This window comes from Aphelocoma coerulescens, chromosome 6 (genome assembly GCF_041296385.1).
Source record: "Aphelocoma coerulescens isolate FSJ_1873_10779 chromosome 6, UR_Acoe_1.0, whole genome shotgun sequence".
Lineage (NCBI taxonomy): Eukaryota > Metazoa > Chordata > Aves > Passeriformes > Corvidae > Aphelocoma > Aphelocoma coerulescens.
Window position 1 is genome coordinate 10,128,637 of NC_091020.1, and position 15,701 is coordinate 10,144,337.

At 47.0% G+C, this 15,701-nt stretch overlaps 3 protein-coding genes across 5 annotated transcripts in view; 1 reads left to right on the top strand and 2 right to left on the bottom strand.

Moving 5' to 3' along the window:
• The window catches only part of CHAT (choline O-acetyltransferase), a 27,112-nt gene extending 18,675 nt beyond the window's left edge, over positions 1-8,437 (bottom strand). Inside the window, exons 1-5 of the mRNA XM_069019199.1 lie at positions 8,375-8,437; positions 6,262-6,453; positions 4,053-4,171; positions 2,586-2,639; positions 868-1,048 (exon numbers count right to left, since the gene is read on the bottom strand). Coding sequence (XP_068875300.1) covers positions 868-1,048; positions 2,586-2,639; positions 4,053-4,171; positions 6,262-6,453; positions 8,375-8,437 — 609 coding nt within the window. The remainder of the gene's footprint in view (positions 1-867; positions 1,049-2,585; positions 2,640-4,052; positions 4,172-6,261; positions 6,454-8,374) is intronic.
• LRIT1 (leucine rich repeat, Ig-like and transmembrane domains 1) overlaps positions 1-15,701 on the top strand; it is a 115,245-nt gene that overhangs the window by 33,421 nt on the left and 66,123 nt on the right. The window contains exon 3 of one of the 3 annotated variants that reach the window (XR_011151678.1): positions 8,429-10,344. The exons of the other annotated variants lie outside the window; for them this stretch is intronic. The gene's annotated coding sequence lies outside the window, so the exon portion shown is untranslated. Of the gene's footprint in view, positions 1-8,428; positions 10,345-15,701 lie in introns of those variants that run through there. 3 annotated transcript variants of the gene reach the window in all.
• Positions 12,974-15,223, bottom strand: SLC18A3 (solute carrier family 18 member A3). Its single transcript, XM_069020392.1, has one exon. It carries the CDS (start codon positions 15,221-15,223, stop codon positions 13,637-13,639), a length of 1,587 nt encoding a protein of 528 aa, XP_068876493.1. The 3' UTR covers positions 12,974-13,636.

The window sequence follows — 15,701 nt, forward strand, 5'->3', positions numbered from 1 at the left end:
GCAGGCAATGGAACACAAAAGCACTGGGGAATGGCCAGTGTTTTAACACCAATGTAATGCCAGTTGCCATAGGGGACTTATATTGTGTACTGGACTCAAATAGAATATACACTATTTGAATAAGCTTAAAAAAACTTGGAGAGATAAAATCAGGAAGTAAGTAAATAATTTTCAGGGTATTATTTGTTTAAACATAACCTAGAGAATCTAGACAATTTCCTGCACTTCCCAGAAAAGCAGAAAGCACTTCACTGGAACCTAGCTCTTCATTCCAAGAGGGCCTGCAGGCATGGCTCCAGTACTGCAAATAGTCAAGCTGGGCTATAAGGTACGATGCCCAGAAAATAGACTCTGCTGCTCCCTGGCAATTACTGGTTGGGGCACATTCACTCTAACACTTCAGTATTTCTGCCTGCACCTGTGCTAACTTCTTCAGGCATAGCTTAGGGCCCCTACATGGTGTCTATGCCATGCATAGGTAAGATGGTGGTATAGTTGCCATGCATTGTGTGACAATACTCAACTGTCAAGAGAAGAGCACTTCCAGCAAATGCACTCTAATAGGGTTCTTTTTTCTCTGTGGTTTCATCTCTGTTTATTAAACATTTTTGTTTGATAAAGAAAGCAAATGAATTCTGCCACAGCCCTCCTTTCTGCATTGCTGTACTTGGAACATAATGTGGGCCAAGGACAAAAATGCTGCAGAAGCATATTTTGGAAATATTGACCACGAATGCTTGGTAAGAAGTGAGCTCATATGTAGCATGTTAATTGCATTTCTGAACAGAGATTAGATTAGGCTCTTCTGGAGTGAATTTAAGCAAATTAAAAAATACAGAAAGGTATAAAAAAAGAAAACGAATTTACCTGATTGTTACAAGCAACAATGATGTGCTCTGGTTCTGGCATTACATTGCTTTTCTGGGCCACAAGGGTATCTTTGGTACGTCCTGGAAGACGATAGGAAGAAAAGAGTCCATAGTATTGCTTCATACAGAGAGGATGACCAGACAGCTGTCCACGAGAAAAATCAGTAGGTAAAGCATGGCTGCAGAGAAGGAGAAAAACAAAGCCAGAGGAAAAGAGGGGAGAGAGACAGAAAGGAAAAGAAATCTAATCTGTCCTTTGTTCTGTTACAATTAGATCAGGTATAACACAAATTGAATAATAAAATGAGATTACAGTATAAGGGAAATAGATTAATTCCCATACCAAAGTTAAATACATCACTCTTGGCAGCTTCATGCATATTCATTAAGCAATTGTATTATCATCTATTGGAAATGGAAACAGCAGGTCACAAGCAGCTTTGCACTGTGTATAGGAAGCCTGCCTAGATGGCATCCCAGAAGCTTGGCAGGACAGAAGTCAGCAGAACAGCTGGGAAAGACCAGCACCTTGAAAAAAGGTACTGATGAAATTCCCTGCAAATCACAGCAGCCCTGTACTGTGCTGACTGGTTAGAGAATGTGTGAGAGGGCCTTGCCTGACAAACAGGAATGACTTGGGTAATACAGAGGGAATTTCTGTTTTCTACAGATCCTTGTTTTTGTGCTAATTTTAACTTAGACCTGTGGAATAATATGTGCTGAAAACCTATTCCTTTTTGACTGGAAGGCAGGTGAAACCAGCATCTCTTAAAAGGCTTCTTCAGTGGCCAGGAAAAAAAAAAGTTATCACAGTCACAATTATGATTATGGATTGTAAAATACCCCACTGACACTGTAGCAGGAAATAATGGTGCTACTGGTCAGGAGAGGCTGCAGAGACCGCAGGAGGAAGAAGATCTTACAGTGCAGAGATTTTCCTTAAGCAAAAGAGGACTAAGCTTCCAACTTGTCAGAGGCAGGAGTGAAGAATCAGGCAAGGAGGTTTAGTTTCATACAGCTGATAAGGGATAATGTTTTATGTTAGTTTATCTTGGTTAACCATGTCTTTAGAACTGCTGCAGTTCTAAACCAGGGATGTTCACTTTAGTTCCCAACTCTCAAATTCTCTCTATCACTTATTTCCACGTACGGGTGCATAATGTATACAGGACTTGAAGAATCATGTATTTCTGCAGTGTTTTTATTCAGAAAGTAACAAGAGCATCAGTAGCTTATTTTTCCTAGCTACTGAGGCAGCCTGTCTGTAGTGAGACTTCCCTCCCCTGCTGGGATGTGTTATTTCTCTGGGGGGAGGGAGGTGGGACAGTGTTGTTCTAAGTGGAGTACATGAAGAGTTCCAGGAAGGGTGTGCAGGCTGTGTAACCACAGTGCTGCTGCTCTTTGGTGTGGGGAGCACCAGCTTCCTCTTGTGTTCTCAGTGACTCTGTTAGGCAAATTGTGCGTGTCCTTTTGGGCTGCGCTGTGCCTGTCACAGTGATGACTGTCAGCCATCAAAAAGGATCCTTCTTCAGTCTGTTACACTGCAGGAATACAGCAGAAAGGGCATAAAAAATTGCTGAAGCACTTGCCCTGAAGCATGCTGGAGCCCCAGCCCTTCCCAGTGGTGGAGAGGTACAATGCAGCCTGACTTTGTACTGAGAGCAGCCTTGAATCAGAAGCCCTGTGATACTCAAGCTCTCCTTCCAAGCTACTTACGTGTCCAGTAAAGCTTTGTAGTCTTGCACTCCTGAAATGAGATTGGTGGCAAACCTGCAAGTAGCAGAGAGAAGTAACATCAGTCCTTTGTCATTTGGCAACACCGGGCTGTTTCGGGGAGACAGAGGAAAGCCTGAATGATTGATGACACAGCATAAAGAGAGAAAGTCTTCTGGCTTGGCAAGAAGAGCTCCCTGCCCCCACCCAAAACCTAAATTAATTCATGTCAAGAGAAATATGAAATACTAGAGACAGTCCCTTCAAATAGTTAAACAGACTACCACAGGAGGAAGCCTGAAAGTGCTTATTTAGAGAATGGGAGCAGAGACTGAATATTTAATAGAATCCTCACATGGGTTTCAATATCAATACTCATAACCTGTCCAGTATTAGAGTACTTCCTGTCCTAAGCAGATATTCTTTTTGCAGAGCTGTGAGCAGGTGTATTATTTCCTGACACTGTCCATTTGTGCTGTGTCAGAATGGGAGGCTCTGAGAAAAATATTTCCTCGTTAAAGCACGTGCATTAAAAAATGCAAAGTAGAGTTTTTTTGAAAGCTGTGTGCACAATAAATTTAGTCAGTAATGAATGGAAGCATTTATAGTTATGTTTAAAGTAAAAAGATGCATTAGCTGTCTATGCAAAATGTTAAAATAATGCATATTGGTTTCAAGGTTCCAAGGCTGTTTTATAATAGCATAAATTCACATGCAGTTAATTATTTCAGTAATGAGCAGCCAGAGAGTGCTAAAAGCAAAGAGGAAAATTGCACTATATGAAGGTAGATTTTTACTGTTTTAAAAGGAAGAATGTTTTGGCAAAGGCTGAAGAATGGAATCCTGTTTTAAGGGTGTCTGGGGAGGTATATTCTGTGCTTGGCTACGTGCTTACCTTCTCACTTTTTAAATGATAGTAATTGCACACAACAGCTCAAAGCAAAAAGACCAGTTCAGGGCTGCGTCTGATGGGACTGAAGGAAGCAGTGTTCTTGGGGAAGAATGATTTCTGAATTCTTATTCTTAGATCTCCTGTGTTTCTGGTGCCCTTTTGTGCGTCTGAGAGGGACAATTTAATGCCAGCATGGCCTTTTCAGTTTGCAGGGTGGCTACGAGTCATAGTGAAGCCATGTTAAAGATTATTTTCCTTCAAACTATGTGTCAGAAATTAGTATTTTTTTTATCACAAAGTGGTTTACTTGAATTAAGTACAGTAAAAAGCTTTGTAAATATTCCTTAAAAATATAAATCCCATGGCACTTTTTTCATGCAATAACTGTAATAGTAACAACATTTTTCTTTCTGAATATCAGTATGAGAAACACTGCCCTCAGTCAGCAGGCCTAATAGGAAATCACTTTAATGGCTACAGCCCTTATTTTTTAATGAAAGTTGATTGTCTCTTTGCAAAAGCAGTACATTTAAAATATCCTTTCATTTAGCAAAAGCTGTAAAGTTGTAATACATTACCTCAGCTGGTCATTTACATCCTCGAAATACTGACGAGCAAAGATAATTGCAGGGCTGGAATTGACTGGAAGAGCCAGCCGGTTGTTGAGGTACATGTCATCCAGCCAGTAGTTAAACACCTGAGGGAAGGGAACATGACATCTTAGAGCTGCAAACAGCACACAGAAAAGCAGTCTGGGGGTGAGGGGACAGTGTCTGGTGCTCCTGGTGTCAGGCATGGGCTCTGATTAATGGAGCTGCTGAGCATTTTCAGTCTGGGCTCTGTGACCTTAGCTCAGCTGAAGTCAGCCGCAATTCCATAATCCTATTTCTCAATCAATGGCAATTTACAGTGCGTTCCATTAAAAACTAAACAAGCTCCAGATTGTGGTGCTTTGGGTATTTTGTTGTTTGCTTCTCTCTACAATCAGCAAATGTTTGAGTACAACATGTTAACTCTTGCATTGCAATTAGAGATGGAGAGGGTTTTACTAGTGATGCCTTTTCTTGGGGGGCTTCAAATATTTGTCAGTGATGGCAAGATGCTCCATTGTTTGCCATCAGATACTGTCCTGTAGCAAGACAGAGTGGGAAAAGAATGTCCCATGCTGAATGGTTCGGTCCTGCAGATAGTGGCATGTGGATAGGGCCCCTGGAGAATTCCTTCTGTGTCCACTGACACAAATGCAGATTGCTGATTCTTGACCCAGACAGACACACATTAAATTTCTAACCATTTTTGTTGAAAACACAGATGAACAGTAGCTGCATTCCTTTATGTCTGAGCAGAGACTGAAGAATCATTATTTGGAAAAGGGAGGCTTTTATGAAAAATCAGATGGTCTTTCTGAGAGGGCAGGCTTTGCATATGGTAACTATAAACAACAACAAAATTATGCAAAAATAATTACAAATGCATGCATCAGTTGAAGAAGTTTTCCTCCGAGATATTTCATTGCTGTTAGAACAGATGCTTCCCCCACAGTCTCTGGAGTCTTCAGGGGAACATGCTAGAGCTATGCTCCTGGCAAGTTAAATTCCAAATAAAACCATTTCTGATTTATCCTAAGAATCAGGTATTTATTTTAATAACCAGTATTTAAAATTGTCATGATTTCAGAAGATGCTTATGCATCCTTCCTCTGTAATTTTCATGCTATAAGTGTTCAAGTGAGGAGTTGTCTTCTGGAACACTATTTCCTATCAGGAACACTATTTAAATGCTGGTTAGTTTAGCCACCATGAAGTTCTATGATCACAATATGAAAACAAGATTGGGCAGAATTTTTTTCAGAAATTAGGCACTGCTTTTAAAATGAAAGCACTGACAGCACTGTAGCCTTTTTTCCCTGACTATAGCAGCAAGTTGATGGAGTTTTTTTGTGTGTCACACAAAAGGGAGAACCACAATTCACTGACATCAGTAAAAAGCCTGAAGGATTTCACTGAATCCATAAAATTATTTTCCTTGTTGGGACAGAAAGACTTCAATAAAACTCTAATTTTCAGCTGCCATATTCTAATGTTGTTAATGTAGGCAGGATGAACTGCGACTTTGTGGAATGATAAAAGCTGCTTTAGCTATGGCTTATTTAACTTGCCTGCCTTGGGAAGCAGAAAGCTGAACTATTTTAAAGGCAGAGGTCTCAGCAAGGTCTGTGTGACAGATATACATGCATATACAAGTATGTGCATATTTGGCAAAGTAACTACTTCAGGGTAACTACATCGGTATAGCATGACAATGAATGGCAAATAGTAGTTCAATTTTAAAAGATGAATTCCTGTCATTAAGTATTCCATTCCAGAATAATTGGAGTGGATCAGAACTTTGGGTAGATGGCTATGCAAGGCACTTTTAAAGCCCTATCAGAAAGTATTTTTCATTCTAATAAAAATTCTAAATCCTTTTATTTAAGGCAAAGGATGAAATTGCATCCAAAAGGTGTGTTTCCTACAGGTGTTGTGACACTTCTGTGACTGAACTGGAGGTGAATGAATGTCCATATTTATGTCAACAAAATGTTGATCTGAAAACATAATAATGACATGGTTTTTGACATAATTTGAAAAATCTAGCCTATTACGTCTGAAATATTCATTGTCAGAATGATCCCTGTTTGCATTGACCTGCTGGAAGAAAACTGTGATTGCATATAGAACATCAGAAAGAACTTGTAAATAAGCATCATGGAACAAAGCAATTTTTTTTTCTGCTGCATTTGCTTACCCAGTTCATTGTCTTTTCACTTCTTTCCTCAAGCATTTGCTGCAAGGATTCCCCCAGGCCTCCTGCACTTCCAAATTGCTCCACAATGACCTTGGTCTTTTTAAATTGCTCCTCTGGCACCAAGTGTTTCATGCACTGTAGATACATGCGTAAGGTCTGTTGCAGTGGTGGAACTGGAAGTTTTGGCACTTCCTAGTCATTAAGAAGAAATATATATTAGTGAATAATTCTACTTGTTCCCAATCTGTCCTCTTTTTTTTTTTTTCTTTTGTTGCTGATTAATATGTTACATCCATTTTTTAATTAATTTATTCTTTTTTAGAAATTGAGAGGCCTGATTACTACAAATGTACTGTTTGTAGGCTTTCAAATGCATAGAGCAGGGGACTAGTGGAAAATTATTGAGGAGGATACTCCTTGGTAAAAATTCTAGAAATCCTAGGATAAAGAGGCATGGTGCAAGCAAATACTCTGAGCTAAACTCTAGGAAATCTGTGAATACATTACAAAATAATAAAATAATATCTTAAGAGCAGGTATTTCATTAGTAAAGAAGTGAATTTAGCTTATGATTAGTAAAACCATGGGTTAATACTTGTCTGATTGGTAATATGAGTATTTATAAAATTATAGAAGTAGAAAATATGCTGGTCTACCTGTTCTTTATTACTGACTATGTACAGTCCTCAATAAACCCATATTTTACCCTGCCAAAGCTCTGCTGCCAGTCAGTCTGGAACCCCCCAGAAGGCTTGATAAAACGTTTCTGTTTATACTTCCTTTATCCTTTATCCTTACCCTGTTTGAGCAATAGTATCTGGGAAGAAAAGAGTTCCATGCTGTCCACGTAATTAGGTTTCCTTTGTTTTTTAATGTAGAATTAACCAAGTGAAGTGTAATTAGTCATTTAAAAGCCAGAGCAATTATAGGGGCAGTGGGGAAAATCAAGCAAGGAGGTAATTCATGAAAGGCTGGGGAATTGCAAGAGGCTGTGATGCTCTAAGCATGGTTGCTCAGGGAGGTAGATGTGTCTCCTAGTTGAGAAATGGTCATCTAATGCAGCTATGCTTGTCCATTAGTGATTAGTGTAGGCCATAAACTTTTGGAGGCTTTATTTTTCTAATTTGATTTTTGCCCATCTCCTAAAGTAGGCAGTGTTCAGATTTTTTTGCTAGCTCTTGCTGTAATGGGCATTTATTTTCACAGGATTGCAGGCCATAGTGTGAAGAAAGGATTTGCAGTTACCTTGTCCCACTTGCTGCTCCGCGCTAGTCTAGCTGCAAGCTCCTTTGCCAGTGCAGGCAGGGAGGGAGGGTGTGGAGGAAGTGCTCTGAGCAGTAGGCAGGGACTGAGTGTCCTCTGAACTCAAATACCAGCTCTGCCTTTAGACATCCACAGAAAAGTCAGTGCTGCATTATGTTCCCTATCTAGAAACTAAAGATTTTAGATACTCATGAGAAGTGTCATAGGATTACCTGTTACTAATGGAAATGTAAATCCAGTTTAGCCTGTAATACACCCAGAAATAAAAGAACGGCAATTCTACAGTTTCAAGCTATGTTTAGTCAAGACTTATTTCTTCTGTCATTGATTTCTTGGTCAGTGGAAACTGATGTGCTAACTAGTATTTCTTTTTGATACCTGGCTTCAGCCCTATCTTTCTGGGTAAGATTACTGTGCAGTTCATGACTCTGCTTAGGAAAAAAATCTTTAAACCCTGGAGGCCGACTACTTACAGGCATACACACCCAGCACCTTCTAAACCAGCTTGAAAATGAATCATATGTGATAGTTTGATAGTGCTGTACTAGCATGAATAATTTCATGCCATCTCTGACTTTGTAGTATAAAAATATTTGTTGTATAATAATATTTAATTTACTGGAATTCTTCAGAGGATGCTGGGAGAAAGAGTGTATTTGGATATGAGAAGCACTAGTGTTAGATCAAGGTTCCTGACTATAAACTGTTGCAGGATAACTGGTGTTCCCTGAAATGAAGAAATTGGCTCTGGAACAGAGCTTGGGTTACAATTATGGTATTAATTTACAGAATTAAAAGTTGTTCAGTCATCTTTTTTTTCCTTTTTATTGTCCCGGAAAAAGTTACTTACTCTTTCATCTTTACTGCATGTATCTTTCTCTTTCTTCTGCATGTCTTTTTCTAGGTCAGGCATTCCTGCATTTCTTTTGGTATCTTTCGTTGAGGATAGAAATTGAAGTCACTTGGGTGCACTTATGGAGCCTGATGCCTCAGTTCTGGAAATAGAAAAGATTTAAAGTCCTGTCAGTACCCATTATTTATAACCAAAATGTACGAGGGGAGTATTCCCTGCACAAACATACACAGAAGCCTCAGAATGCAAACCTGAAGAGAAATAGAAGTATAACATTCAAAGCAGCTGAACTGAGCCCTGTGGAGATTGCTCTGACATTGTTTGTCTCATTTTGTTATAAATTTATTTATTCAGAACTATCTGATGCTCATAAAAGATCCCTTCTCAGCATGGTTTATTTTGTCACTGTAATTTACTTTGCAATTTATTGTGGCATGATCTGTGTGCTTTGTATTACTGTTATATGTTAGCTGGAGGAAAGAGGGGACTTTTCTTTCAATGTACTTCCATTGACATAGGTAATAGTAATGTTGCAGTTTTCTATATTAGGATCTTATATTTCCTCCCCTTACCATTTTATATGAAAGCACCACAGTCTTTAAATGTGTTTTTCATGCACTGTTCCATGGGTACGGTGAGGTGCCATGCTGGAAGATGTAAAAAGGAGCTTGATGGAGATGTGCCTTTGCCCTCTGCAGCCTAGAATCTCACAGGGTATGAATGCTTTGGGGCATAGGTCTGGGCTGGGGGACCCTGTGAGCCTGCCTGTGAAGGCTGTGGGAGGACTGGCAGGGGTGCTGTACACTGGATTTGAGCCACTTTGTAGAGCAGTCTTTCCAAATAGCATATACCCATCCAGGGAGATGGCTTAATCTGCCAAAAGCCACAAAAGTAATCTGTGACAGAGCAAATACTTCCACTCGTGTCTCTCTGGTACTGTGCTTATCCTGGTTTTCACTTCTAAAGATGCCTTTAGCTCCTTTTCCGTGCAGGAATAAGCTATCTGACACAAATATTTCTTCTGATATACTCCTGACCACACCAAGAGATTGTCCTTCAATTATGACAATATGTAATTTCAGCTAAAGCAGAGTGAATTTTTTGTGTTCAGTCAGGTCTTGATGGATTAGAGGTTTTTTGGTTTTCTTTTAATTACTTTGCACTGTGTGTACACAAAATATAAAAGATAACGTGTTGACTGTAGAAAATAATTTTTTTCTGTAGTCTTTGGAATCATTACATTCAGGGAACTGGAATTGTTTCTGCAACAGCTTTTAAGAACAATTTGGATTAAACCCTACAGTGTATGAAAGTGAGTTGAGGAGGTTTGTTTAGCAATGGGCAGAGACGGCTGTGGATTATTCCTCTCATGAGGAATTAGCTTGGCTATTCCAGCCTTGCAGCTTTAGCATGGCTCTGCCAATGTGTATGTGGTCACTGACACCTTGTGTCGATCCTGTCCTCTCCCTGTCCTGCACTGGCTGTCAGTGGGGCCATGTGCTGTGAAATAGGTTGTATAAGGCTGAGAGATGTCCCTGGGGCCCTGCAATGAGCCACACAGCAAACTCGTGTTGATCTATCATCTGCTCACAATTTCAACCCAGGTGAGAGGCGATTTCCCTCATGCAAAGGCCACATTAACCCATTGCACTGCTCTGCTCCCTCTCGTGTGCTGCACAGGTCTCATCACTTAGCCAGGCACTCTATTCCTAAAACGCAAGTTCAAAGCACCTCAAATAATGCACGTCCTGTAACTCTTGGAAGACTGTTGGCTTGCCCAGCTGTTTATGGGCTGGCCTCAGCCCCCCACCTGCATTCAAACACAGAGCAGCCATTTTGTCTTTAGAGCCCCTCAAACTGTATTCCCCAAAGGAAAAATCTTGTTGGTATTCTTTTTGCTGGGACTTTTGTTCTTTCTTTCCTTATGTTTTTTTGTCAAACCGCAATATAGTGTCACACTGACTAAAAGTCTATATTGGCTCTGTGTCTGTGGGAAATGCTACTACTAACAGCCCTGCATATCTGTAAAAACAGTGGGATAAAGAGTTTGGAGGTGGTAGCCTGAACTGTGCTTTTCTCTGTTGCAGAGATGAACAGAGGCTTTGTCTCTGGTTCAAGTGCTGACAGCTTAGCATCACACCCAATCCTGTATTTGCTTAATAAAGCACAGGAAAACTGACACAGGAGAAAATCCTGCAGAAATTCAAGATGACTTCAAAGTTTCTCACTAGAAAGCTGTGAGGTACATTGTCAAAGTTATTAGGCAAAAAAAGAAAAAAATAATCCTAGCTGTTTTTATTTACAGCTGGCTTAGCTGGAGGGCCAGGGTGAGCGGCTTAGCACGGTCGCTGCGAGTCACAGCAGGCTGGGAAGCCGGGTGGCCTTCCCCACAGCTCAAAGCAGCAACTCAAATCCACAACAAAAGGCACTGATCTCTCCGTTAGCAGATAGCAGAGAAGGACCAAAATAAGCCCATGTGCTTATACTTGAGTTCTGCCACGGTGGACTCGGGAGGCAGCTTGCAGTATATAATGTTGTTGGGGCAATACATTCAGCCCCCATCTATTCATCCTCACTCTCAGTGTTATCAGGAAGATAAGCTTAAAGTTCTCAGGAATCTATGATTGAAGTTAAGAGGAATGTATGCGTTGTCAGGAGTACACGTGTGAAGCTCGCACTGCTGCGGCTGTGGACATTGCGAGCGGAGCCAGGAGCCGCCCTGTCGCCGGCCGTGAGCTCCGTGAGGGGCATGATAGCGCCCAACCCGTCGGGCAGCGCTCACGCTCCGCCTGAAGCTGCCGGCACGTCCCGAGACCTTCCTAAGCCTCAGACCCGAGGGAGCCCTTTCCCTCCCGAGCCGCCCGTCGCGGCGGGACACTCGGGCGGCGGCAAAAGGGGCGGCCCCGTGGGTGCCGCAGAAGCCGCGGAGTTTGGCGAGGGGAGCTCGCTCGGCTCCTCTCCGAGGGATTCGCCGCCCCCGCTCCCGCTCTCCCCGGCCCCTGGCTCTCCCGCAGCCGCGCCGTCGGGGCAGCGGCAAGCGCGGGGCGCGCAGTCCGCCCGTCCGCCCGTCCGTACCTGCTCGTCGGGGAGCTCCGGAGCGGCTGCCGGGCGGGCTCTGCCAGTCGCGGCGGCTCTGTCCAAGGTACCGCCGCCTCCTCCGCGGCCAGGTCCCCTCTGGGTGGGGGCGTGAGAGGGGCGGCTCGACTCTGCCGCCGCTGGCTCCTCCCCGCCCCGCACCGCCCGGCCCGGCCCGGCCCGGCCCGGCCCTGCCCCACCGCCCCTCCCGCTGCGCGCAACAGGCGCTGCTCCCTGCGCTGCTCCCGCCCGCGGTGCCCCTGCGGCTGCTGCGCCCGGGGGTTGCAGCTGCGCCGGCTCGCCCCGTGCCGGCCGTGTTCCGTGAGGGGTCAGCCTTGGCAGAGGCAAGGGCAGCCCCAAGGGGCCACTGTGCTCGCAGACCCGCGTTTCCACGGGGGTTGTCGCTAGTGTCGAGAAGTGTCGCCTTGGGGCATCTGCGGCTCCTGAAAGCTCGGTAGCCGAACAGGGGCGGGCGGCGCTGCCAGCACCACGGCCGGGAGGGGTGGAAGCCGCGACGGGGCGGCAGCGGTCCCGGGGAGGGCCCGGCTCTGCAGGAGCTGCCATGGGGTCGGCAGCAGCAGCGGCCCGGGGCGGCAGCGCGGGCGGCGGACCGCAGGAGGCTCCGCTTTTGCCGCTTTCCACAAAGGAGCGGCTGCGGTTTAAGGGAGCGGGTCTCACCTCCCACCGCCATTGCTCCTTCGCCGAACCCCCGTGCCGAAGCGCCATCCCGCTGTTTTCATGAGTTTTGCGCCGCTTGAGCAGCGACTCGACGGCCCCGGCGGGAGCTGCGGGGTCACGCGTCCCGCGCAGCTCGGCGGAACCGACCGGCCGCTGCTCCGCGGCTCCCTCGCGGCGCCCAGATCCCCAGGGACGACTGGGAGCCCTTAATAGGTGCTATGGCCGCTTGTAAATGTCTTTCCCCCCATCTTGCGATTACAAATAATTTATTTTGTTTCCTAATGGGTTAGGAATCAAAACAAACGACTTTATTTTATATTAAGAGAAATTTACAGGGCAAATTATGCAGTCTGGGTCCCTTGTGAGTGAATCGAAGGTTTCCACTCTTTGCAAATGTTTGAATGAAGCATTTCACCCATCTTTTGTTTTTGTTTAATCCCTGTCGGCTAACTGAGGTGGGTGCCTTTCAATTGGGGCAGCACTTAGCACCGAGAAAGGTACCTTCTAGTAACGTACCTCTAACTGCTGGTGATGTAATTTTTGAACGATTAGAAAATTGAAATTCATGATTGTGGGGAATAAAAATTGAATTCGCATAAGAATTCAAGGAGCTGTTTTTAGGCAAGCAGTAGCACGGTTGCAGCGCGATGTTGTTTGCTCAGAGCCGTTAGGTTGTGAAGAATGAATGAGAACATTTTGTACTGGGGTTTTCTCCTATGCGATTTTGGTAGCTAGTGAGAACTGTGCTCTGGGGAATTGTTATCTTAGGGGCTACACTGAGCACAACCAGCTCCCTCCCTCAAGCAGCCCTCAACAACAAAACGAAAGACAATCGATCCCCTTCAATTCTGTTTATTCAGATCGTATTATTCTTGTAACTTGGACTTCAACATAATACAGCATATTGCACTTACCGGAGAGCAGCACAAAAGAGAAAAAAAAAAAGTACAATAGTTCAGTTTATTCCCAAGGAAGAATAAAATGAGACAGATGTTGCTCTTCTTAAATATATGAAACCAACTGAAAGTCTGAGTACATGTACACAAGATTTACTAAGTCCCTGAATACACCATTTGAAATTTTACACATACTTTTTTTGCTTTTCTTGTAATTTTTACAGAGATATACAGTATGTCACACACAGTTTCAGCTCGAGAACACTCTGCACAATTATACCCCAGCTACAAGGCTGTTAGGTATTTTGTTTTCTTTTTGGTTTTTTTTTTTTTTTTTTTGAAAGATCCCCTCAGATTTCTGCTAATGATTACTCCAATAATTTTCTTCATGTCTGTCTCACATTTCCCACCCCCTCCACCTTGCCAGAACGCTGAGGGAAATACTGATTAAAAGTAAGTCTAGAAGAAAGCCATTACATCGTGACAAAGGGTTAAACTGTATATATTGCACATCAGTACAGAAACATAATGCAGTAACGTTTTCATCCCCCGCTCTGTCTCTCTCCCATATGTCTCTCCTTGCTCCTGGGTCTGGGCCACGTGGGGGAACCTAACTGTACTCATAGTCTGATGAGTCCTCCTCAGACACCCCTTTCAGGTCTCTGTGATAAGAGTCCATGCCATTCTCATCCATGTCGCCCGCTGGCTGGAGGCTTTTCCCCACACCTTTGCGCTCCTCCATTTTGATGGTGTCGTAGAGTCCCTTAGGTCCTTCTTCAAGGAGGATGTTCCTCTCTGAGTGAGAGGGTTTCATTTGGCAGACATTTTTGAGAAAGAGGAGGACAGGGGCATAAAGCACGTTGGCAAGCCCCATGCCCAGGTTGAGCTGTGCAAAGCCCATGGTGTGCACAATCTGGCCGGCCACAATGGGCCCCAGGGCATATGCCACGGAGTAGGAGATGTCCGCAATGGCGTAGACACTGCCATAGACAGAGACGTGACGCACGTCCACCAGGAAAGCCAGTGTGGGCAGCAGGGCTGTGTCCACCAGGGCGATGCCAAAGCAGATGCCACAGAGGGGAATGATGACCTGCCCGAAATTCCTGCAGGCTGGCACCAAGCAGGAGCTGGCACCGATGATGGCCATGCCCAGGGCCCCATAAAACCACTGCAGGTGGGGGTACGCAGCAGCCAGTCGGACGGTGACGTAGACGCCCAGCACGTGGGGGAAGAAGGCGGGCAGCCAGGTGAGGCCCACCTCCCACTCGCTAGCCCCCATGGAATCCTTCATCCAGTTGGCGATGGTGGGCTCCAGGAAGGCCAGGGGGATGTTGCAGGTGGCCAGGGCCCCTGCCACCACGGCAATGTAGGGGTCAATCATGAGGCGGTGGATGGGGGTGCCGACAGGCATGTTGGCCCGTGCCCCCGTGCCGCCGGGCGGCGCCAGGACCAGCAGCAGCAGCCCGTCGAGGAGGCAGACGCAGGCCAGCACCAGGAAGGGCACTCGCTTGCCCGCGAACTCGTAGAGGACACCACCGAAGGGGGGGGCGGCCAGGCTGCCGAAGGAGATGCAGGCCAGCGCCGTGCCCAGGGCGCGGCTCCGCGCCGGCTCCTCGGCGTAGCGGTCGGCGATGAGGGCGATGCCGGCGGTGTCGGCAAAGGCAGAGCCCAGCCCCTGCAGACTGCGCGCCGCGAACAGCGTCGCGTAGTTCTCGGCGAAGGCGAAGGTGGCGGTGGAGAGGAACATGACGGCCAGCCCGGCCAGCAGCGGCGCCTCGTAGCCCACGCGGTCGATGAGGGTGCCACTGAGGGGGTTCACCAGCAGCTGCAGCATGGCTTTGGAGGCGAACAGCACCCCGATCTGCACGTCCTCGTTGCCCCCCGAGGCCGGCGGGTACCGCGCCGGCAGAAGGCTCCGGTTGCCGCCGCCGCTCCCGTTGCCCCCCGCGGGCGCGGACGGGCCGGCGGTGCCCCCGCCGCCGCGCATGGCCGCGATGTAGTCGGGGATGATGGGCACGATGACCATGTAGAGCATGTTGTCCAGCAGCAGCGCCACGCACACCACCACCAGCAGCAGCCGCCGCTGCCGCCGCGCCTCCCCCATGGCGGTGCCCAGCTGCCGCCGCCGCTCGCCCACCGCCTCCGAGAGCCGCTCCACGGCGGCCCGCGCCCGGCCCGCGCCCCCCGCCTCCGACATCGCCCTCAGCAGCGCCGCCGCCGCCCCGCCGCCCGCATGGGGCACGGCGGGGGCGGCCCCGCCGCCTCGGCCGCCCGAGCCGCCGCCGCTCACCTCCGGGCGGCTGCCGTCAGTCCGCGCCGCCGCTGCGAGGCGGCTCCGAGGGGCCGGTCCTCCATCACCACACTAATAAGCGCCGCGCACGGAAACCCCACCCGCCCCCGCCACCGCGCCGGCCCCGCCGCTCGCCCGCCCGTCCCCGCGCCCCGCCCCGCTGCACCGCGCCGGCGACGGCAGCCCTGCCCGCCGCGGTAAGGGGGCTGCGGGGCGGGGGTGCCGCCGGGGCTCCCCGCCCCGGGGGTGTGCCTGGGGGGGGGGCGGCGGGGACGCGGCACCGCCCCCGAGGTGGCGGCCCGACGGCGCGGCTGGCCGCGGACGCCCGGGCAGCGCTGGAAGCGAGCCCAGCTCTCTGCCAGCCTCACGGAGCTCTCCGTTGCTT

Coding starts and splice junctions, on each gene's coding strand:
- SLC18A3 (XM_069020392.1), bottom strand. CDS start 15,223: ATGTCGGAGGCGGGGGGCGCGGGCCGGGCGCGGGCCGCCGTGGAGCGG.